At 43.7% G+C, this 24757-nt stretch overlaps 1 protein-coding gene across 1 annotated transcript in view; it reads left to right on the forward strand.

Moving 5' to 3' along the window:
• The first annotated feature begins 885 nt into the window (after positions 1-885).
• SWAP70 (switching B cell complex subunit SWAP70) overlaps positions 886-24757 on the forward strand; it is a 36352-nt gene continuing 12480 nt past the window's right edge. The window contains exons 1-4 of the mRNA XM_064715099.1: positions 886-1045; positions 9654-9794; positions 14736-14909; positions 22673-22900. Of these exons, the coding sequence (XP_064571169.1) occupies positions 947-1045; positions 9654-9794; positions 14736-14909; positions 22673-22900 (642 nt within the window). The 5' untranslated portion in view covers positions 886-946. The remainder of the gene's footprint in view (positions 1046-9653; positions 9795-14735; positions 14910-22672; positions 22901-24757) is intronic.

Genomic DNA, 24757 nt, shown 5'->3' on the forward strand with positions numbered 1-24757 from the left:
AAGAAGACTTAACGCAATAAACCTACCCCAAACACCCAACAACTCTCAAAAAAACTTCCAACAACACAAGTCCTTCCTCTTGGTCACGTTTTGCCTGGCTTCAGCTCTGGAGGCAGTGGAGCAGGAGGTGTTTTATCTCTCCCCTGCACTGGGATTGCACTGCGCTCTCTCCAGCTGCGCACAGCCTTCCTTCCAAGCTGTTTGTGGGGCAGAAAAAATCCAGGAGGAAAGCTGCTCTCCTTACTGGGAGGTACACCCTGCTGGGAACATTGGACCTGAGGCTTTCATAAATTCCATTCACAGACTCAACTCTATTCCTGTTCTTCAAAAACCCCCAGTTTTCTAGGGGGGAATTATTTGGAAATACAGAACAGTATCAGGCTCACTGACATATTCATGACAGCCTGCATTACCATGTAGTGCTTATTTTATCTTTCCAGTAGCATGTCACAATGACAGTTTTATAGTTTTATTTACTGCGACCAATGTTAATTTATCTGTCCAGTAGCATGTCACAATGACAATTTTTTATTGTTTTATTTACCATCTCATCTGAGGTGAAAACCCTGAACAGTGTTTTAACTGTGCTGAAGAACATGAAAGCGACCAATGTTAATTTATGCACCCATGTTACACCGAGCCATCAGAAATAAACTGAAAGGGACAGGATCCAGCACTGGTCCATTTAAACGAGCGCATTTCCTAGTACGAATAAAAGGCAGACCTGGGGCAGCAGAGGAAGCCTGGCGGGCCGGAGGACGCCGAGCCGCATGGCCGGGAAGCGCTGAGGGGCGCGGGCCGCTGCCCCCGTTCCTGGGCCGCCGGGGCGGGACGCTGCTGCCGGGGCGGTGCCAGCGGGGCCGGGCCGGGCCGGGCCGCGCCCCCGGGGCCGGCGCAGGCCGGGGCACAGCGCCGGCGGCGGGCGCGGGCCGGGAGCGGGCCGGCCATGGTGGGGCTCAAGGAGGAGCTGCTCAAGTCCATCTGGCACGCCTTCACCGCCCTCGACCTCGACCGCAGCGGGAAGGTCTCCAAGTCGCAGCTGAAGGCAAGCGGGGGGCGGCCGGCCCGGTGGGGTGCGAGGGGTCGGTCCCCGCCGAGCGCTGGCGCCGCGGGCACGGGGCGCGGGCTGGGACCTGCCGGCGGCGGCCGCGCTGGGGGCACACGGCGCTCGCTTTGAGGCTCTCTTTGGGGCGCTGTAAATCGCGGTCTCCCCGCCGTTCGTGCCACGGCATCGCTGTCCCTGCGGGCCCCGGCCGCCTCCGTCCCGCGGGCGGCTGGCGCGGAGCCGTCCTGGAGCCCGGGCAGGCTGATTTCCATTCCGCTCCGTCCTCCCCGGGATGTCAGCGCACAAACCCTTGTTGTGCTTCTGGTCCGCTTTCAACCGCATGTCCTTGCTACCCTTTCTGGCCAAAATCTTTTGTGGGGTAGCCACAAGGTCCTATCTATAGGGATTGGCTGCGTCCAAGTGAAATTCACAGCTTGCCAAGGGGAGAGAGAGGTTCCACAGTGCCCTCTTATTTGGATATAAACAGGAGAATTAGTCAAGAGGCTCCAACTGTGCCATTCTTTCCTTAGCTTATACGCTGGAGTAGTGTTTGTGCTCTTAAAAGAGCTCTCAGGCAGCTCGCTGAATCCAGTCCCGTCTTGGCCCTGCTTTATGGGAACGGCTTGGCCTGGGAATAATAGCAGGAATCTGGCTAAATAAATATTTTGAATAAGAACGCAACACCTGTTGACATTAGAGACTGTGGGTCCTTGTGCTCGGCGCTGGGGCTGCGTGGGCAGCAGTGGTCAGCCGAGGTTTGTGCCTTTCGTGCGATTCACTCCACCAGCCGCAGTGCCCGTGCTCTGGGTGCTGTTCCGTAGCGTGGCTGTGGTCGCTCACGGACTTTATTTTTAGCATTATGTAATGAGGGTCCGGAGCGTGCTTCAAGCAGCCTGTTCCTCTTCTCCTTTTCTTCTGCTGGGGTGATGGGGCTGTGAGATGGAGCCGGACTCGGCCAGAAGTGACGGCGGGGCAGGATCCGGGCCAGACGCCAGACCTGGCTGTGAACTCCAGCTGAAATGTGTGCAGGCCCTGGGTTCTTCACAGGGGTGTCAATGAAAGCGAGTGTTTGTGTTCAGCCTTGCAGGATGAACTGAAGCAGGTTTTTTTCTTTTTTATTTTATTGGCCTGCTTTTTTATAGGAATCCTGTTTTCCTGTCATGCTGCCCACCATAACTGATGTGCTCTGTGCACTCACCTGAGGGTGTCTGCAGATGTCGTGGTGCAGGCCAGTGCAAAACCTCAGGTGATAGAATGGTCTCTTCGAGCTAGTGGTCTCTTATAAGCTCTTGGAGATCTCTATCACACCCGAGATAGCTCAGCTACTTCAGATGGTATAAAATCAGCAGAATGGCTTCTGTGGCAGTGTTGGAAACAGAAAAGTTTTAATAAAAGGCAAAATAACACAGCTCATTACGGAGAAAAACAGAGCTAAGTGTAAGATGCCCTTGCTCCTGGTAAAACACCTCACAAAAGTGATTAGTTCCTTTGTTGTCTTCTTTTTCTAGTAAATTGCTTAGGCAGGACTTTTTGGCTTCTGTCTAATTGGCTATCCTTAAATTTGAGGTGAAGTCCCTAAGGTCCTATGAGGTGTCTTTTTACCTAACTTCTGAGCTTTTTTCTTTTTTAAGGAGACAAAAGATAATTTGGTCATTCTGACAACAAAGGGCACATTCCTACACTCAGGTGCTGCCCCGAAAAAAGTGGCTACAGAAGCTGCCAGTGTGCTGGTAGGCTGGTACAGTGTCATCAAAAAAAGCAGGGCTTTGTGTGTTTGTGCAGTTCTGTCTGTGACATAATTATTAATTATTCCTGTGTTAAAAATTAATATTCAATCAATATCCATAATTATTCCTGTGGGAAGTGGCAGGTGGAGGATCTGGGAGTGCAAAAACAAGTCTGAAATGAGGTTGCCACCTTCTCCTGTGGCCACCAAGAGTTAGTTTTCAGAGGGAGTAGAGGGTGTTCTTACATAGACTTTTTGTGGCAAATGCTGAATGTGGTGTCAGACTGATGGTGCTGCTGGGGAGGAAAGGTGGGCAGGGTGGCAGTAGCCCCACATGGTCAAAAAGGGCAGGCAGGACAGCAAAAGAGAAGTTCCTGTGTGATAGAGATAGGACTGTGTTGTCCTTAGAAGGTGTTTCCCAATGAAGTGTTTCTCATCATCATGAGGAAGATACAGCACTCCTGTAAAATGGAGCACTGATGATGCTTGGAGACCAACAGGTTAGTAGAGATCTGTGACATTAGAAAAATATGCTTAATAATTGAGTGGAATGGCTGTTTTTAAAAAATTATGAAAACCTTTTTGTTTTGTGAAAATGGCAGTGTTGTAACCTGCTGAACACTTCCCTTCTCAGTAAGAAAACCTACTGGCCAAGGATCTTTGGTTTCTGTAACCCAGTATAAGGTGGTGCCATCACATTTCAGGGAAATTCCTAAGGATAATACGTTTGGTTGTTAGAGGAAGTGATTTTTAGTTACTCTGCCTAGAAGTGACCTTTGATCCTTCCATAAAAATAAATAATTAACTTTAAATACTATAAGAAAAATAAATATGTATGTGTGCGTGTTCTGTAGTTGAGGCCCTGCTGCAAAGGGTTTTCATCACACTTTGTTTTCAGTAGATCTAGAGCAGATGGATGGAGGTGAGTCAGTTTGGTCTGTTTTGTAGTCTGGAGAAACAGCAAATGCTTGAGGGCAAAAATGAGACTTGCTTGGAATAGTAAGGATGTCATGAGATGTTTTTTTATCCATTTGTATCTTCTGTATATATTCTGAGCTGCTGAGAGAGGAGACAGTCAAATCAGTCCTCCGTGTAATTTTGAATATTGTCTGCTTCCAGTATGGGCTGATTTTTTTGTTTGTTTGGGATTTTCCTTTTTTTCAACTGGTAGTCTTCAGAAGTTCTACTGTTAGGCTGGCTGCAGCTCTTAGTCTTTTTTTCTACATCAGCAGAAGCATTTCTGTATTCTGTTCTTGAATTACAGCTTTAAAGCTGGACACAGTCGTTGTTTTGCCAGTGTGTTTTTTGGCATGTTCAAACACTGATACAGCAAGGCTCAGGTGTAAGTTCTGTGTACACAGTTACAGCTGCTTCTGTGATTCCAGCAAGAGCTACATCCAAATTGCTTCCTTTAGATTCGATTTCATCGGTCTTACAACCTGCAGTTTTAAAATTAACTTGTTAATTCACTTTTCATCTGGGTCTTGAAACTCTGTAGTTTTACATATGGTTCCACCTGACAGCTAGCAAAATTGCTAGTAGTGTGTGTGTATGATTGGATCTTGGAAAAATCCACCAATTAGTTTTTACACCCTCTCTGGAAGCTCTTCCACTTGTTGCTTTGTGATTTGTCTCTGCTTAGGCAGTGAATTTATTTTGATGTTCTTGTTTTCCATGCTGCATTGGGGTTTATTTTCTGAGTCTTGGGGTCTTGGACTCCTGGATGCTATCTGCAGAATGTGGATGATGAGCCACATGTGTAAATACTGTCTCACTAGGGCCTGTGTTATAACTTTGGGTGACCAAAACTACTTGTCAGGCTTAGAAAATCCATACCGGTCTGCTCTCATTTCTGGAGTGTTAGAGGCTTGTTGTACCTCTTGCCTTTGCTTTTCCCCTAGATGAGAAGTTGGTGGCCTGTGGGAAGAGGAAGAATGGTGTAATCAGGGGTGAGAGGGGAGGTCTGAGCACAGAGGAAGACCTTGAACAATGCGGTGAGGCAGGGGCAGGGTGGGAGCCTGGCCGAGTGGGCAGGACCCCGTGGGACAATCGGCTTTGTGCAGCCGTGCAGGGCAGTAGGAAATTACTCACTGTGACTCAGGGACAGGGTCCTGCTCTGGGGCTGTCAGCAGGGCTCACAGTGTGTGAGTTAGGGTAGCAGTGCTGTTGGTGAGGCGTGAAGGAGGGGTGATGTTGTGCCAGGAAAGCCCAGGCAGCCTTTTAGCCTAGACTGAACCAGGGAGCATGAGGAAATGACAGGGCCATGAGGCTGTGCTTGAGAGGAGCAGCTCCCAGTGGATCAGCAGCCTGTGTAACCTTGAGCCAGCTGTGCCCAGGTGGCCAAGGCAGCCAGTGGCATCCTAGCCTCGATCAGCAACAGGGAGTCTGGCAGGAGCAGGGCAGGGATTGTCCCCTGTGCTGGGCATGGTGAGGCCACACCTCAAGTGCTGTGTCCAGTTCTGGGCCCCTCAGTTTGGGAAGGACATTGAGGTGCTGGAGTAAGTCCAGAGAGGGGCAGCAAAGGTGGTGAAGTGTCTGGAGCACAAGTCCTGTGAGGAGCACCTGAGGGAGCTGGAGGTGTTTCTCCTGAAGAAAAGGAGGCTCAGTAGTGACCTTACCACTCCACAACTGCCTGAAGAGAGCTTGTAGCCAAGTGGGGATTGGTCTTGTCTTCCGGGCAACCAGCAAGAGGACAAAAACTTAAGCTGCAACCTTAAGGAGCTTCAGGTTGGACATTAGGAAGAATCTTTCCACAGAGGGGCTGATTAGATATTGGAATGGGCTGCCCAGGGAGGTGAAGGAGTCCATGGAGGTGTCTAAAGAAACACTGGATGTGGCACTCAGTGCCATGGTCTGGTTGACATGGTGCTGTTCTGTCATAGGGTGGACTTGATGATCTCAGAGGTCTTTTTCAGCCTAAGGGATCCTGTGATTCTCTTTTGTCAGGGAAGATGTAGAAGAAAGTTGCAGTGCAGGGAGTATGTTTGCATGGAGCCCTTCCTAAGGGCTGGGAGCCCCAGGACAGAAGGACATTTCCCTTGGCTCCTTGGGCAGGTGCAGGCTGACACCAGGGTGTGACTGGAGGCCAAGGGGGATTGTGCAGATAATGAAGGCAAAGGGAAGGGTGAAGTTTTTGAAAATGGTGATGAGGGGTGTGCAAGTGCCCAGGGGTGAAAGGAGCAAATGAAGGAACGGGAGCTGATGTGGATGAAGGACACAAGTGTCAGGAACCTGGGCTGGAATACACTCATCCAGCTGGGAAAGAGGCTGCTGCAGAAACCCTGATGTTGAATAATGAGGCTCCAGGTGGGGTATGTGCTACCAGAGTGGATAAGGAAGCTGGACCTTGGGGCTGTGATGATGCAGGATGTGGTGTGTGTATGGTGTACCCTGGATGAAATGGCCTGGTGCTTGTGACAAGGGGCTTATATGATGCTACTTTTAGCAATGGTCATAAAAGAAAAAGGGAAAGTGCTTGTGGGTAGCCTTATTTTGGCTGGCTGGCTGGCTGCTGACATGGATGTTAGGGAGAGATGAGCCAAGAATGTCTTGGAATGAATTCACACAAAGCCACTGAATGGAGCTGTCGGGTTCTGGGATGCCAACATCTTAAAATCTGAAAAAGAGACAGGGGAGTGGGAGGACCCCCCTGAAGATGGAAAATAAAAAGAGAAAACTACCGAGAAGCTGACAATGGCTGCTGCAGGATTAGTCTGCCCTGGTAAGGGTCCCATTGTTATCTGGGCCAAATTTTTGTCACTGAGCAGTAAGTAGTCTAGCATTTCTCCCTCTCCCTGTAGAAATGCAGATCACTTTTCTGGGACATGGTTAAATGAAACTATTCAGATGGTAACAATTCAACACGTGCTGAAAGTTTTGGAAGATGGGAACTCAAGAGGGGAGCAGCTCTGGCAGAGTAGACCTGAAGGTAAAGCAGCATGAAACAGGGCATAATAAAGTAAGTCCAAAGTCTGTGATGACCTTTGGCATTCAGCTTGCTTGTGCTTGTATTTGTATTTGTAACAGAACACCTTCAGTGTTCCCAGGGAAAGATGGGATGCCACCAGGCATCTTCCTTAAAAACTTGCCCTTGAAAGTGAAGGAGTTGTTGTACCTGGAGTGCACTGGTGTCATGAACCCCTGGGCTGCCTGTGCTGTCTCAGACCCCAGCTGGGGACCCCGCTGTGCCCATGTGCTGTAGCAGAGATGAGTCTGTGGGCTGGGGCAGGAAATGGCCTTGGCACGAAGGAAAATTGTTAAATGTGGCATCCAGAGCAGGATAAATGCAGAAGGAGAAAGCTGCCTAGCAGCCCTGTGGGCACTGGGGGAATAATCCTGACTGCTGCAAAACTTCCTCACGCTTGATGCAGCTTCTGCAAGGCAAGGAGATTCTTCTGTACCCCAGTTAGTCTGGTGTTCAGCTGCTTGTTGGGGTTTCTTTAAATTGTTAATTAACATAGAGTATCTTCAGGTCCAGATAATGTGACTTGAGAGCAAAGCAAATGAGACCTCAGGGCAAAATTTTTCTGGCTTTCCCTGCATGTGAAGAATTCAGCTGGCCCTTGGCTGCGTTAGAGAGCGGCAGCTTTGGCAGGCACAGAGGAATTTCCTGAGTTATGAAAAGAGAGCCCTGGGCACCAGAGAGATGGCAGATAAGGCAGATATTAGAAAATCATTGAAAGTGGAATTCTTTCCTGCTAAGTTGGTCACTTGATGTGGAAAGCACCTAGGTTTCTGTCGACCCAAGCACACCAAAAAAAGGAGAAGACAAATATGTAGAAAGCACATGATAAGAAAGTATTTTATCAAGACTTTTTAATTTACTTTGGTAGTAAGCTGAAATCAGTCATGCTTTCAGAATATTTTTGTTAGCTGAGTATTTTGTTAGTTATAGTATTAGCAACTCCAGTGTGGTTGGAAAACAGTGATCATCTCTGTCTCTCTCAGAAATTCAAGAATCCCTCAGGCTTCTATAAATAACAGCAGAAGCCTTAAATAGAAGGGGAAGCACACGTGATAGTACATTCCCCCAACCCCATATGTAAATCACATGGACTCAAATACTTGATCTGGTTAGAGACAAGGATGGATTGAAGTGTTGATGGAGAGTGGTATGAAGTGTGATAACTTCTAAATGCTCTTTTGCTGCTTTGGGAAGTGTAGCTTTTGTTGTGCTGTGGCTGATGCTGTTGTTTAACTCTTTATAAAATTCTAGACCTTGTTAGCTCTGATGCCTTAGTGTTAGCATACATCTGTGAAAATATGTATTTCTCATGGAAATGTCTCCTTTTCTGAAAGCAAGTTTAACTTTGGAGATATATAGAGAGGAATGCTCTTCTGAACTGAACATACATCTTGGGCCATCGTTGTAATATTTTCTGCTAACACTTAGGTTCTGCTGTCTCCTTATCATGCATCAGAATAGTAAATGTACATTTTCTTCTTTCTTGGGGGTAGGTGGGTGGGGGAAAGCCCAGACATTTTAAGTTTGTAGCTTTGGTTTGATTTCCTAGGCTTTGGCAACTTCAGACTTTCACTTCTTCTTTTACAACTACTTCATCTTTGATGATCTTTTATGTCTACTCACCTAAATAGACATGCTTATAAGTTTTCTGCACATTTGTTTTTTTTTACTGTTTTCCCTTTGCATCACTTTGGTCTGTTTTTAAAAACTCTATATAAAACCCATAAAAGTCAGTTGCACTTCATTCCGTGTAGTTGTCGATTAAAAAAAATGGCACAAATAAAAGCATACCTTTTTGAAAAGATGTGATCTGTTTTACCTTTATGTAATTTTTTTTAGCTGTATTTTTTTGCCTTTTTTGCATTTTTTTCTGTGCAAACTGTGGCAGGGTGTGTAATACTAAATCCTTAACCCAGCTCATGTTGGTGGTACATGATCTCCAGAGGCTCAGCTCAGCATCATGCCAAGGGGCGATGTGGGCAGCCTGTCACAGGTGTGACCTCACCCCAGACAGTGTGAACAGCCAGGGGGAGGGATGATGGTGCTTTGCTGTTTTTTGGGAAGTGCTGGTGGCACAGGAGTCCCTCCTGGCCAGGCTCTGCCTTCCTGTTGGTACTGAGGTATTGGTCTGTGCTTGCAAAGCTCAGCTCGGGCTGAAGAGCTTGAGGTGTGCTGGCTAGTTTGTTTTTAGTAATTCAGTACTTCCTTAAAATTAGTCAAGTGTATATTCTCTTCTTGAAGGTCATTTCTCAAGAACAGATGTGAGTGTTAGTGGGTGTCAGGTTCGTGACATACTTCATGCAAATAGCTTTTTAAAATAAAAATTTGAGAAGCACACCTAAACCCTTCCTCTTTCTGTAACATTACTTTCCTTTGCAGCTGAGCCATGGGGTCAGTGTTGAGAAGCAGCCCAAAAGCAAGTAGATGAGAGAAATCCATAGTTAATGCTTTAATCTGAATAGTCTTTTCTTTGTAAACTAAAGCTACATATTAAATTGTTTTCTTTGTTACTCATTTTCACTAGAAATAAATATTTATAGTTTCAAAGGCTAGGTGTTTGTGGTTGTTTTGATAGCTATCTGACTTCACCCTGCAAATATTATTCTGGTGTTCCTGCATGCCTCTCCTGGTTTTCAGCTGCATGGGGATATATGTACAAAGGGGAGCTTGTGTAGCTGCATTTGTAGCTCTCTAGGGCTGGACCTCTCTGTGCTCCCATTGCTTCTGTAACAGTCAGCTCTCTGAAACCATCAAGTGAGGATTTTTTAATTATGTTTTGCAAAGCTTTGTGGGGCAGAACTTGTGGTGACATCAAAGTGTCATTTTGCACATGGTTTTGGAGTCACAGGTCTGCTCTGGAGGGAACCCACCATGGTTGAAGCTGACAGCAGTGTCACTGGTTTCTCTTTTATCCTCAGGTCCTTTCTCACAACTTGTGCACAGTGTTAAACGTTCCCCATGATCCAGTGGCTTTGGAAGAGCACTTTAGGGATGATGATGAAGGACCAGTTTCCAATCAGGGTTACATGCCTTACCTAAACAAATTCATCTTGGAAAAGGTAAGTTTTGAATTCTCATGCTTTCTTGTATCAGCTTTTGTTGCTAGAGTGTCTTTGTGGTAGCTGGTACCTGCAGGAGGCTGCTTCTGGTGTGGAGACGCTGGTTGGGAGTGTGTCTGTGGGGTCCCCATGGTGTGGCTACTCTGGAGAGTCTGTGCCTAAAAATGGAAGGGTGCACTGCTCTCTGCATCTTGTATTTCCTGTTACATCTGGCCCTTGCCTAACTGTGTTCATGCAGAACTGTGCTCATATTAATAAAGAGTAGGCACACAGTTTGTTGGAATTGGGAGTGGGGCTGTGCCTGAGCCCCATCCCCAATGGGATACAGCTGTGAAAGGCAGGTGAGCAGTGTTGGAGGTGATGAGCCATGGAGTGCTGAGGGGTTACTGACCAATCACCAAGGGGAACAGAGGGCTCACAGGTGCAGTGCATGAACTTGAGGAGTATTAAAAGGTTGTGCTAAAGAACAAGAAGGGCAGAGGCTTGTAGCCTTCTGAAATAGTGTGGTGATGCTCTGTGTATTGTGGCTGTCTCAACTGTGGCATATGCTGTGACAATAAAGCACTACAGCCTGAATTTATCTGAAAGTGTCTGGGAGCTGTAGGTTATCCCACATTATACTGCAGCTACAACAGATTATTGTCACAGACTCCTTTGCAAACAGAAAGGGTAAAAATATCTTCACTGTTTGTCACAAAGTACTTTAATAAGTAGATCCCTTCAGAAGGTTACAGTGGGTGACATTAGGGTGTGTTGTGAAGTTCTGTCTTGCAAGTTCTTTCCTTTCATGTCTGAGCATTAGTCAGTCTTCTGTTGTGCCTTGTTTCAGGAGAAACTCTGAAAAGCCAGCAAGGCTCTCCCTCTCCCTCTCCTCTCCATCATGTTGTAAAATAGGTGCTCACTGGGTTGGAAAGTGAGGAAGGCCCAGACAATGATCTTCCTGCTTTTTTTCTGTCCTCTGTTCACGTACTGGGCTGGGTAGCGAAAGCAGCTCACGTGATGGTGGAAACATCAGCTTCAACACCACTGATTTCTTGTACCCTTGAGGGCCAGCCCCAGAAACCCTCAAACTTTGATGTTGTGGCTGCAGAGATGCAGAGCTGTTTGCTCTCTTTCATTATGTGAAGAAGTCCTGAACTGACATACTGCCGAGAAGTCCAGTGCAGCAACTGCAGATGATGCAAACTCCTCAGCCCCATTTTCTGATTTCTGCTCCTCCATTTAATAGTGGTGGAAAATGTGATGTATATAATGCAGTCTGGCAGCTTCTATCTAGTTTATCAGCTTCTCTGCCTCTCTAGTCTGTTTCTCTCCCACCCAAAGAGTATGAGAGACATGCCAAGTGTCCTGTTTGATGTGTGGGAGTTGTTGGCCTTTATTACACGTAAAGGTAACTCTTTAATGTCTTGGTTGGTTGATGCTGAAGAATCCTGCTTTGTCCCTAAGAAGTTGTGGTAGCCTTTCTGCTTCATCTTGGCTGTCTGAGATCCTGTGGAGACCAAGCAGTCTTTTTTTTCAAATTCTAGGATAAAAGAATAGGCCTTAATTTATTTTGACCAAAGGATTACAGTGGGAGAGGCTGAACCACAGTGGGTTAATACTCTTTGTAGACAGTAGCAAGCCATTAAGTAAAGAAAACCCGAAAGAGATGTGTATGGCTTTTTCAAATATAAAAATGCTTTATTGTTAAAGGGTGTTTCTAGGGAGAATAGTTATGGAAATGAAGAGCAAAATGGCATTTAAATAACACTTTTATATTAAAATGACAGACCTGGCTATGTGTAAGTAAGTAGGTATGAAAGGGAAGAGTATGACTGTATAATTTCTTGTTTTATTCATATACTGATCTGGCTTCCAGTGGTTGCCTGATGTATCCATATCATCAGTTAATCTTAAAAGATGAAAGTGTTAAGGAACAGGATTAAATTATCTATAACTTGATGTTATTTGATCTTGACTAAATGCTTGTAAATAAGAAAATTAGTGAAGTTGTTTGGACAGAAGGCTGTCTTTTTGGACAGGAAAAACCTTGTCTGTGACTTCTCTTCTTTCAGAGATGAGTTTACATCAGTGCCAAAAGACATCATGCAGTGGGATGAAGTCACTGATTCATTGCTTGTCTCTTTGTTTAAAACAAACAAAAAAAGCAAACAAGAAACTCCTTCTTTATTTTTCCAAGGCGTAATCTGTTATTTTAGATGGGATGATAGTAGAAAAATTGCTGTTAGTATATTCTAGTAAGCAAAGCTACTAAAAAAGGAGTCATGCTTTATACCCCAGATACACAGGAAGTTCTTAATTTCCATACAGTGAATTAATTAATTGATTCAAGCAAGAGCCACTGGTTCAAGAAAGGTTTTTTGATCTTAAGATATTTGCTCTAAGACATTCATAAATATTTTATGGATGATTTCTTAAATTTCTTTTAAAATAGTTATGTAGCTGTGACTTAGAATTTTATTGAGAGGAGTTTGTAACCTTTGGAAATAGGTATTGTACTCTTAAATGCAGTTGTAATTTTTAATTTTTTTGGTGCTAACTTATCCTACAATAAAGCTTCCTTATATAGAACCAAGGAATCATCAAGAAAGGGACAGTTGTGAAGAAAGACAGGGTAGTTAAGTGAGGTACATTTGCTACAACTAATTTCCTTTATTCACATAGGTAATTTCAGTAAATTATTTGAGTAATTAGTACTGTCTGATTGATGATTTTCAGTGTTATGCATCTTGTTACTCAGCAGATACATCTATCTAGGATTTTCTTGTGTCAGAAACAAAACCTGTAAATGTCTCTTTCAGGAGGGAGCTGTGATTTGCCAGTATAGTGTCTTCATAATTTGTTTTACTTGGTTCCTTAACCATATTTTAGCATGTTCTATTATTTACAATGTCTGTCTTTAAATACTAATTGGAAATGTTTCCCTTTCAGTGATGGCAGTGGTGCCATTTTACAGCAGGCCTTATTCAGAGCAGGGAACAGTCCTGGTGAGAGGAGACATTGTTCAAACCTCAGGTTCTCATCTTCCAGGCAACTTCATGAGTGCAAGTTACACTACCAATGCTTGTTATATTTTTGGAACTGTTATTTTGGAGAGCCAGGGCTTGTGTGCTGATGTAATTATTGTCCTGAATAGTTCCTAAGCAGTGTCTCTGTTCTGTATGACATGTGGGCTCCACAAGTCCATTTCAGAACCAAGTCTGGATTCTGAAAAAAAGGCTTTCATGTCTAAAGTGGGATTGCTGGCACTGTGGGACCTCTTCCCCTGTGGTGAGATCATTCTGAAACCTCCTGCTCAGCTGGTGCCCAGTCCTGGTGGCAGGGACGTGCTGCGGGTGACCTGGGCTTTGACAGGAGCGTGTGAGGGGCTGCACTCCTGCTTTGCTGTGGTAGCAGAACCCTTGCACCACCAGGGCATTTCCTGGGTGGCACTGCTCACTGTCAGGGTGGGAAAGCACTTCTAGAAAAGAAGTCCTGGTTCATTGGGCAAGGTAGAGAGGACACAGAAAAAGCACAGGCAACAGTAGCCAAGGAGCGAAACTGGTGAATAGAACAGAGAAGGAGGAATCCTGAGTTCTAGCCCTTCATCCAGAGGGTGTTTGTCCATTCAGTCAGTGTTTCATTCAAGATCTGTGTTTCTTGTGCAAACAAGACAGACGCTGAGCTTGTGGCTGGAGCAGCTCTGGCTTCTACAGCTGCCACCTCATTCAAAGGACAGGTCTAGCCTCTTGCATCTCCACTCACCTTGGTGGCCTCTGCAAGCATGCAAAGTCTATGATTTTTGTTGATATCTCACTCTTATGCCTGGAGACTATTCTTGTCATCAGATTGGTTTCTTGTCTACTTCTGTATTTATTTTTTTATCATTTTTCCCCTCTTCTTCCCCTCCACTCACATCAGTTCATCGACTTCCCATGTCTGCCACTGACTGAGCCAGTGTGGTGTGGTCACTGTATTTGACTGCTTGCCAGACTGGGCAGGAAATCAGACAATTTGCATTGGTGCTCTTGAGGCACTTGAGATCTGTGGTTTGGCTTATCTTTAAAAAAACCACTGACCATTACTGATCTCACTACCACAAGAGGTACAAGAACCTGTTCCTTAGATGTGTCTTCCAGAATCTCAAAGGGGCTTCCATTACAGTGCCAAACATCCTTTAATCAGTAACACATTGGTAAAGAAATAGCATTGCTAAGTTATGGGGAGATAATAAATAGGTTTAATGTATAACTTAAACAAGGGTTTGAAAATAAAACAGTAAATGAGAGCTCTTACCTGTATAAATAATTCACAGATCTGTAGATGCAGCTGCTAGATATGATAAAGGATAATGAAAACAAGAGGGATTTTTGTATCAATGAGGTGAATGTTTGCAAGCTTGAGAAAAAGCAAAGATTTTAAGTGGATTAGCATTTGAGGAAAAAAATTATTCTGTGTTTATGAATACTTTTGAAGAGTTAGTTTGCGTAATGTGAAGTAAAAAACATACTAAGGGTGCTTCCCAATTGTTGCCTCCAATATTGCTTTTAGCATATCCACATGTGGATTTGGCTATGCTGGTTTCCAGATTTGCTATATAAAATCTCAGTAAGTCAGTGCAATAGGAGGGCAGCTGGAACTGAGTTCTGGAGGTGGTTTGGAAGCTGATGCTAGAGGAAACACAAAATGCACTGTAGCCTCCTTTCCATGGAGTTAGAGGTGTAATTAACTCAACCAGAAATTGGAGGTTGGATGTCAGTTTTACTAGGAGGAATTCCTTATTTTACCCCATGAAGGAAGTCAGGCTAGGTTGTTACAGTGCTCTTTTTGGGCCTTGGTGTTTCATGCAAACTGCAATTTTCTGCTGCTTTTTGTATGATGAAACCTGACAAACATTGTCTGTCTGCTGTTCTGTGCCATTTGTGCATATCAATTTGTTGTTCTTCAATTTCTTCTCTTTAGGTTCAAGGGAACTTTGACAAAGTTGAATTCAACAGGATGTGCTGGACTCTCTGTGCTAAAAAGAACCTCTCTAAAAGTCCTTTGCTGATTAGTGATGAAGATGCATTTAAAGTGTGGGTTATTTTTAACTTCTTGTCAGAGGACAAATACCCTTTAATCATTGTACCTGAGGAGGTAAGAAACAAAAATTTAAGCTCTTTAACTCCAGTTTGCCAAATGTCTCAGTTGAACTGGTTTAAATGTGATACTTTCTAGAGATTTAAGAGGAAATATTGTTTAGTTTAAAATTTTTATTCCCCTCTTTTAGTATTTATTGTAAGGCCTCAGATACATTTCTCTGTCTTCTAGGGTGGATATATGGGGATTTCCACAGGATACTTGAGATATTGATAGCTCTGTGTGTCTGTCATTTAAGCAGGCTGGACTAAACAGGATAAACAGGATATGCATGGATGTGATCTTTAATCACTGCACTTGCTTATAGGTGGTTACAATTTTACAAGGTCCATGTGATTCTGAATAAAAGTGCCCTCATGTTCTGTGTTATTGTGACTTGCAAGATGAGTTTCAGTCTCATGTCACCCTCCTGATGGAAAGGACAATACAGTACAATAAAGGACAAAAATTTTCTGGTGGTGTCTGTTTCTGATAAAACCAGCCAGCCCCTGAACACTCTTGCTTGAAATGTCTGAGGGAATAACACCAGAGAGATCTCTTTATATTTGCAGTTCATGAACAAGTATTGGCAGCACTCAAATAGGTATTTTAACCCTAGAGCAAGATTTTGGTATCTCCACTATTCTCCCCTTTGGGATGGGTGGGGAAAGAAGCAGAAAGATCAGAACTGTTGGCATAAATAACCCCTTGCGAAACTGTGTATGCAAATCTCAGGGGTTTGCAGTTCAGCACCGGAGGATGGAATAATAAATATTTGCAAGTGTTGAACAGCCAGGGATCAAAACAGTCTGATTAACATGCTACTCACAACATAACTGTTGGACTCCAAGGTGTTGTGCCAAACCCTCCAGTACAGATAGCTCTCCTATCAAAATAAACTCTTCAGTTTTGCTTTCTCACTCACTTTTTAGCAGGACACTTTCACTCTGCACATTTCTAGTTTTTGCCAGACTGGCCCATGCCAAGGCCCTACCTGGCATTCTGTATTCCCATGAGAAATGAGACAATCATCTTGCTTGCTGTCCCATTTGTTTCTGTTGCTTCTGGGAAGCAGGGATCATGGTTATAAAAGCTAAGACACCTCCTTTCTTAGTGCTGCTATATTTGGCTTGGTAGGTCAGAGCCACTAAAAGATGCCAAAACTGGGATTGAAATTCATGTCTCTGGTTTGTCAGTGTGTCCTGCTGTGCAGCCTGGCTTACCTGTGGGCAGACATTTCACATCTCCTGAATTGCTGGCACAGTTAAAAGCTTCAGCCCTGCCAGCTCTGGGGTGTTGCTCCCCACTCCTTCTCCACCAAGGAAGCCCCAGATTGGTGCTGCCTTCTGTGGCTGCTGCCAGGTAATGGCAGCGTGTCTGAGTGTTGGCAGATGTGCTGCAGAGTCAGCACTGAGCTGAGAATTTCCTGATTCCCAGATTTTGTATGTGCTGTTGTTTGCTTTCCTTCCCATCCTTAATCTCCAGGTTAAGCTGTACTGCTCTTCTACTTGGACTAGTTTAAAAATTCTGATTGTGGATCTATGTCTGCATCTCCTTGATTACATCAAGATTTAAATGGTGCAGTTTGTTTAAAGAAAGCTTACAGAGCCTGACTGACAAAGAAAGGCTGCTCTGTTCTTATCATATACAATGCCTGTATTCACTCCACCTTCCCTCAGACCAGACAGGTAATGTAATCAGCCACTGGAGGAATGCTGCCTGTTGAACTCACTCCTTTCTGCTTTGCACTGCTCCTGCATCAGGTTCTCTGTACTTCTGGAAAATTTCCCATTTACTCATCTGCTCTCTGCACAAAATTCCCAAAGTAAAAATGTAAAGTCTCAGTTTCAGCCAGTTTTGCTTTTTCTCAGATGTTTTGTATCTGCCTTTTTTACAAAATGCCTTGCAGGTCATGTGTACAGCGAGGGGATTTCTGTGAAGTGAAGGAGAAGAGGAGGGGGATGGAAGCCCAGCTGTTTGTGCTGTTGATGTTTTGCTGAGAGCAGTGTAAACCTCTCATGTGTGACTACTCTTCCCACCCAGGGAGCAGGCTCTCCTGCCCTGCCCTGCTCTAATCCTTGGCTGAGAATATTGCAACACACCATCCACTGCAGTTCTGGCTCAGAGATCCAGCTGTTTGTGTGGGGTCCAGCTGTTCCCCCTCCCTTCCACTTGTTGGCTTTTGTTTTGTTTTTTTTTTGTTTGTTTGTTTCTTTTCCACTTTATAAATAACTGAGAAACTTGCCACATGCTTTCAGTTTGGAAGGGTGATCCCTTGAAGATTTCTGCATACTATCTTGAAAATTACAAGACTTCTTTTTGTCTCCAGTGCATGTATTAACACAACTTCATGTGGCTGTAAGGATGCCTTTTCTTCCTCCTTGGAGCAGGTGCTCTTTGAAACATGCTTGGGAGTCTGAATTTCCTCCTTTTTTTTTTTTTCTTTCTTTTTGCAGTTTTTAAAATGAGATAAGTGGTTTCTGCTGTCACTTCATAGATTTCATATCTCATATCTGAAAATGCCTACTGCTTGAGTGCAGTTGTGCAGTTTCACCTTGTTTGAACTGTGATTGAAGCCACTGTCTTTCCTTCTTGTCCAAGTCATGTACTTTTGCACTGGTTCTATTGGGCCTTTTGGACAGCTGAATGTGGCAGGGCTGTTACACCCAGCTACAAAGTGTAGTACTACAAGGTGTAAGTCCTGATTCCCTCCGCAAGGCTTCAGTGGGCAGCAAGTGGGGAATGGCTGCAGCTCATCCAGAGGAGGGAAAAGAGGCTACTTTGGAAAGGATTCAGAGATGCAGGCTGAGAAGAGCTTTAGGCAGAGCAAGGTGAGGAAAGGAGCTGCCAGGAGAGCATCTGAAAGCAGTGGAGAGGTGGTGCAAGGTCCAGAAGCTGCTTGTTCAGCAGGGGCCAGGCTGAAAGCCAGAGGCAGGACTGGCCTGTGCTCCTCACCTGCCCTGGAAGGAGGGATGCCAGCCCTGCACTTGAGGGAGATAAGGTTTGTAAATCCAGTGTGGGGAAGGGATTGGGTTGGGGTGTGCAGTTTTGGAATGTGACTTCAAGCTTGAGAGGATCCCTCTGTGTTACAGGAGGAAGTCAAGTGACAACAGAGACAGGAGACACAGAGACAGATGGTTACAGGGGGCACTGGGCACAGCTGGGAATGGCCTTGCACTCCCGTGTTCCTTCTGCTGCCTACTGGTGGGCAGCTGAGAGCCCTTGGAAGAGCTGGGAAGGAGCAGAGATCCATGAATGTCTATTTTGCAAGGGTGCTCATGTGCCAAGGCAGAAAGCAGGGACTGGCTGGGAGCTCCTTCCCCTCCCCACAGCCAGATTTTCCATTAGATCATCTGAGATGCAGACTTCCAAGTGTGTGTTTCCTTCAGCTCTTGCTGGCATTACCTCTTCCATGAGAAGGAAAAAAGGTGGAGAGAACTGAATCCATAAGAGGAGAAATATTTCTATTTGTCATGAGCTTTCCTTACAAGTCACCTCTTAGTTGTTACAGACTCATTTGTGTGTATTGGTAATTTTTAACCAGACATTTTCTGTTTCATAAAAAGGCTTTCAGGCACTTCCCCTTTCTTATTTCTGGACATGTGACTGCAGCCTTGGGAATGCTTTATCATTGAGAGCTGTGGTGTGTGGTTGGTTGTGTTTCTGGGCCATTCTTTGTGGTGAAACTCAAGAGATACACACACTGCAAGCTGCATACTCAGTGTTGTAATCCAGTGTTCACACTTTGTTTCAAGTAAGCCAAACATATTTGCTGCTTTTGGCTTAGTGAGGAAAAATTGCACAGTCATTTTTCACTTGTCCTGTATCCTTCAAATTTATTAACAGATGGCATTTCTAATCCTCCTAAGATGAGTAACTCTTATGTGGCTTTTTGTGCATGTCAGAATGAGGTGATGTTTTCTTAGCCTGGGGAGGTGAGAATCTGATCCAGTGGTGATTCTTCTGGAGTGTGTTTGTATGGCCATGTTCGCTTCCTTGTTGTGCGTTCTAGTACCAGAAACTGAAAGAGTGAATGAAATACTGGGAATTGACCCTTGGCCCTTCAGAAACGACATTGAAACTGATACAAAGAGAATGAAAGCTGCTTGTGTGGGGTTTTAATTGACTCATGATCTCTAAAAGTTGATGTCAGTGGTTAGGAAGATTTTTAGTCAATTGGTTAGGAGGACTTGCTATTCCCATTTCAGTGCCTTCTTCCTTGGCTGCTGCATGAAGTAGTTTTCAGCTCACACAGCAGGTTGTTTCTTGAGTTGACCTTTACTATACTTCACTTAACACTGATTTAATTTTGAAAAAAAAAAAACAACCAAGGTAGTGGCTTACACTGCATAATGAACACAGTTTTGCTGGTGGAAAGGAAGAAACAAATATTGACTTGAAAGTAAGTGTTGTTCTGGTGGGATGAAGAAAATGAGTTGATGATGACTGTGAGAGGGGCTATGACTGCTTTCAAGGCTGTGTCCCAGTAACATATACTCCCACAGAATTTTGGACAATGTGAGTAGACTTTTAACATCTGCTCTGTTAATATCACAAACCTTATTTGAATAGTGTGAACCAGAATAGCCTTGTCTGCTGCGCTCTGCTGGTCATGAAGGCCTTCTTGGCATTATTTTTCTCGTTCTAAGAGACCCACTCGTGTATCAGAAATACTTGTGAAAAATCTATGATTCTTCAGTCCCCATGGAAGCAGGAATACCTGGAAGAGGAAAGCAAATAGACACTGAAACATGGGGAAAATAAAGTGCCCTCTGAAACAAACTCCCAAACAGATTCGTGTTAGAACTCCGTTGTTACTATTTTTGATTTCTCTTGGCAAAATTCTGGCTGAAAAGTTTGAGATGGAAGCTGGTTTTGGTAGTGTGGGTCCCTACTGGTGTGTGTAGTGTTAACAACTCCCTGGTATTTTTGCACCTGTATTTTGCATATTTTTGACCTGAAAGCAAGGCCCTTTTAAAATAGCAGCAAACGTTGCTTCACTTTTGATTTTTAGCCACAAGAGTAGTTTATGTTTGAGACAGGAGGCTTAATTTGTCAGTTATTTGCTGGGTTGACATGTCTCTGTGGAGGAGGGGAAATGTCATTTTCTCTCAGAGGTTCCTCATTTGAGCACCTAATGGGTGGTTGCTATTTGCTTTCACACTGCTGCAACTTATTTCTTTGTATTTACCTCATACTTCCATGTTCATACTGTGCAAAAGTCACTGTTGCTGTTGAGCAGATAGATCAGATAAACCTTTTCTGGCAACTTTGGTTAGCCATGTATGTGACTGAATTCAAGATAAACCTTTAATTTTTTTTAAATTTTAGAAATTGAATTGTAACATGCACAGGTCATTTTTCAGTTAAGAAGAGTTAATGTAGTTTAAAATAATGAGTATTTTATATACTTTGGTGAGGTTGTAGGATATTTGTATTCATGTAAGTGACTTGTAGGTGAGAGTTGACAGACTTAAATGGTTAAATATAATCTATGAACCAAAAAAAGATAAAATGTGTACAAATGACAGTAAAGGAAACAATGTGTTGACTTATTTTTAGTGTATTCGATGATAACATGTACTAGCCAAGAGTTCTGCATTGCATCGTTTCTAGACCATTAGTTTGATCCACATTTTATTTATATGGCTTGAACAAAGATGGGGAAAAAAATGATTCTGGTGTGCTCTTTGTGTGTGTGTTCCATTGTCTGCAGGTGAGACCTGATACTTTTAGATAATTAACCAAAGGAATTTGAGAGTTTGAGGCCTTAAGTTGCCATGCCTCTAGCAGTGTAAGAGGTTGTGAAATTCTGGAACAATGAATTTTATAGTTGGAGTTCTTTTTTTTTTTTTTTTTTTTTTAATTACTATTACTTTGTAGAATTTTGCAGATATGTTATCTACCTAATTAAGTTTGAATTATTTTAGCTTTCTTTCCAGTTAAAGTCCAGGATCATAATTCAGGACTGATGCTGCTCAAAGGGAATGAGCAGACGGGCAGAATGTGTTTTGAACATGGGTAAAAAAATCAAGGTTTTTGGAGATTTGAAACAGCTTTTCAGGGCTCATGTTCTTGCACTATGTGAAGGCTTTTTTTGGGTTGGGTTTTTTTTTTCCTATAAAACATGTCTGGAGTAGGAAGTAAGCTGCTTCCTGCCAGTAACTGAATACTGAGGATTTATGGTAGTCAATGCTTGAAAGCTTGAATTGTCTTTTTAACGTAAGGATTTTGGAAAGTGAAAATCAGCAAAGCTTATTTTAAAGACTGAATTTGAATGCCACGTCTGCAGAGGCCTCTGTTAGACCGTATCTTTGCTGGTAAGAATGGCACGAGGAGCTAAAACTTACTGAAGTGTCTTACTTGGTAAGGCTGACCTGAAAAACAATGCTCTCTGCGATTTCTGGAGGCACATTCTGTGCCTGGCTGGGCTGTCTGCTCCTAAGAGAGACTTGAGGAGGATGTGCCAGGCACAACTTGGAGGTGTGTGCACTTCCAACTCATTCAGAGGAGCAGAACTTTCCTCCTGGTGCTGCTGCAGCTTTGCAGCTTCTCCTTTTGCTGCAGCATTACCCACTTGGTGTCACAGCAGTAAGGGCTGTGACACCAAGACCTGAAATAGTTGGAAAAGCACATCCCTCTGCAGGCTGGATTTGGGATTTACTGTGCTACTGCACACTTGTGTTTCCTGACCACAGGCATGGGAGAAAGGAAGGGATTTGGCTTTTCCTGTTGTAGGAGAGAGAAACAGCAGCCACAATATATTGAGGCCTGGGAGTCCTTGTGGTGAAATGTGTCGGGGACAAAAACACTTCTCTATTTCTTTGAACTCCCACATCTCTTGCATAGGGACTCAAAAGCCTCTTAGACCAGCTAAAGGGTCACTCTGAGCTGTAGCAGGAAGGCCCTCACCTATTACTTCATATAGAGAGTCATTAAAAGCATTTTGCATGTCCTCAAAGCTGGGTTTACTTTAAAATACTGCAGGTGTAGATCCTGTAGATGGGTTTACTTTAAAATACTGCAAATGGACATTGATGAGTTTAAAACCAACATAAAAAAACAGACTAAAGAGCCCCAGCCTTCTTTGCTTCTTTTTCATTCTTGTGTTTGTTTTGACTAGTGTTACTGGTGTTACTGTCCTGTGCATGGTAATGCTTACAGAGTGATGAAAGATGAAAGGACAAACAGAATTTGGGAAACAAAAGCAGATGTGAAAGATTTCTTTTATTTCTTTTGATACAGCTGTCAGTACTGTGTCCAGGGATGGAGTGCTTGAGAGCTAGGGAAGAGGGGTCAGGTGTAGATCATACCTTGGTCATTTTTCATTTCACTTCTAGTCCAAACAGCCTTCTTTTCTTTTCTTTTCTTTTCTTTTTTTTTCTTTTTTTTTTTTTTGTTATTTGTTTGCTTTTTTCTTACAAAATACTTTCTGAAGCTTCTTGCTTTCCCACCCTTCAGTCATTCACAGTTCGGAAGCCGTTGCAGGGAAGGTCCCATGTGTTCTGTAGGAATCTGAAATATTAAATGAGGCTGTCAGGTTCAATTCTTTGTTTTCATGTGAAGAGAGTAGCTGAGGGACGGGCTTGGCAGTGAAGAGTTCAGCTGAGACAGGAGTTAAAAACCTTTGTTAATTGAACCACCTATATTTGGGGGCCTACATGTGAGCATGGGAAACTCACTGTGATGGGAGTCTCTGGAGAAGCTTCCTTTACAGCTCTCAAACACTTGCAAATGTGTTTTTCTGCAAATGATGGATTTCTGCTTGTGTTTCTGCACAGATTGAGTATTTACTGAAGAAGATCACGGAAGCCATGGGAGCAGGCTGGCAGCAGGAGCAGTTTGACCATTACAAGGTTGCTCTCAACACCAGTCGAGAGGGACTCTCGGCGTGGGAGCTGATTGAGCTCATCGGGAGTGGGCAGTTCAGTAAAGGAATGGACAGACAGACAGTGTCCATGGCAATCAGTGAGGTCTTTAATGAGCTCATTCTAGATGTACTCAAGCAGGTAAGAACCACAGAGAACCAATGTTTTAAAGTAGACTTGTTTATTGATTTAATTAGAAAACGTTCTATTTGTGCTCAAATGTCTTTACCCTATTGAATGATGAGCAGGAGGAAATTTGGTAAATTATCTGTAAGGGTTCTTTAATATGAGCTTATTTTTATAAAAGAAATTGTCCTGTTGTTCAGAGTGTTGTAATTGTAGCAGTATTATGAATGAGTTGCTTCTTGGGAAAGCTTGCTTTTAGAAAGTGAAAGAAGTGGGTTCTGACTTGAAATATTACCTTTTTTACAATAGTACCAGCTGCTTGTTCATTCACAAAATAGCTGCATCATGCTCTCAGTTCTGTTTACAGCCCTTCAGTCTTTGGAAATGCTATTCTGTAGTTTCAGTTATGCTGTAGGAAAGGCAGCTGTGCTGGGCACAACCTCTATATTTAGACAAGGGGGTCTGGACCAGGATATTTTGGTTTCTCAAGTGCCCCACTTCAGCAGGGCAGAAAGGTGTGCAAGAGCTCCAGAGGGCTGTCCCTTCTTCTTCTGCTTAGCAGTCTACGTGACTGACAACTTATTTACCTGCACTCAGACTCCAGAAGTCATGCTGGCCTTTGTTCTTAGCAAAACTTCTTTATTCAGGTTTCCAGTGTCTGGATTATCAGTTTAGGAGTGCCTTTAAAAACTGCATTTCTTTCATGGGAATTTGAAGTACCACAGGGACCTGAGGTGTCACAGCAGAGTTTACCTAGACAGCTCTTTAAAATTGACTTTTACCTGACAAGAGAATTTTTTTCATCTTTGATTTCTTGGTGAGGAGAGAAACAAAGGATTTCTTGGCAGGCTTTCCTAAGCTGTTGTGAAGAAACCATCAGAAGGTCTTGGCACAGGAAATTCTTTCAGAATACCCACAGAACAATGCAGAAGTCTATTTTTGTTAACTGCTGGTTGCCTGTTGGAGGTGAGGGCTGGGGACACACACACATAAAGTCAGTTGAGGGCAAAATGAAGTCATTCTGCTGTTTGGTACCTCGAAAATAAATTAACCAGTGTCAGTTCTAATCCTACTTGAAACTTGTGAGGAAATCTGATTTCTTTTCAGTTTTGATAGTGCATTGTGTGTATTCCCCCACACCTTTATTTTTGTTGTTGTTTGTTTTGTGTCTCCTTTCTTTCCTCTCCTGGTGCCTGGGCTTCTTTCTCAAGGATGTCTGAGTGCTTTTGAATGGTTCATTGGCACTTAAAAATAGTTTGTGTCAAGATTTGGCCTTGTGCCTCCTGGGCAGTTTGGACAGTTACTGGCCTGGTGGAGGGCAGAGTTCTGTGTGATTTCAGTATCCTCACACCTTGTTGATTCACAGAATTGTCCTGTTTATTGCAGTAATCACATAATTGCTCCAAGGTATTAATTAATGACACATGGTCTCATAACCAAGCGTTGTGCTACCCTTTTTATTGAACACATCCTGGATCTCTAAGGCTTACAGAGAGTAGCAGCAATAGTTAAATTTGTGGTATTTAATGTTCTGAAAGATGTGTCCTTTGTGTGATGGTTGGTGTGAAAAAGCTCCTGCTTTTCAAGAGCTCTCAGTGGGTTCTTGGAAGGTGAGAGGGAGCTGATACTGAAATAATAGGTAAATATGTTGCAGAAATTTGAGGGGAAAATATTAGTCTGACTTGGCTTTGAAAGCAAATTTGGTAATTCAGGAAAGGAAAAAAAGCCCTGGCTATGACTCAGACTGTGCAAAGCATGAAAGATTGAAGCTGCAGGAGTCCTTCACATGACCTTGCAACCAGCCAGAGCTCAGCCCTGAGTGTGGGGGTGGCAGACAAAGCTGTGCATTCCTGGTGTGGAGCAGGGGAGTGG

Source organism: Zonotrichia leucophrys, chromosome 5 (assembly GCF_028769735.1).
Source record: "Zonotrichia leucophrys gambelii isolate GWCS_2022_RI chromosome 5, RI_Zleu_2.0, whole genome shotgun sequence".
NCBI classification, from domain to species: Eukaryota; Metazoa; Chordata; class Aves; order Passeriformes; family Passerellidae; genus Zonotrichia; species Zonotrichia leucophrys.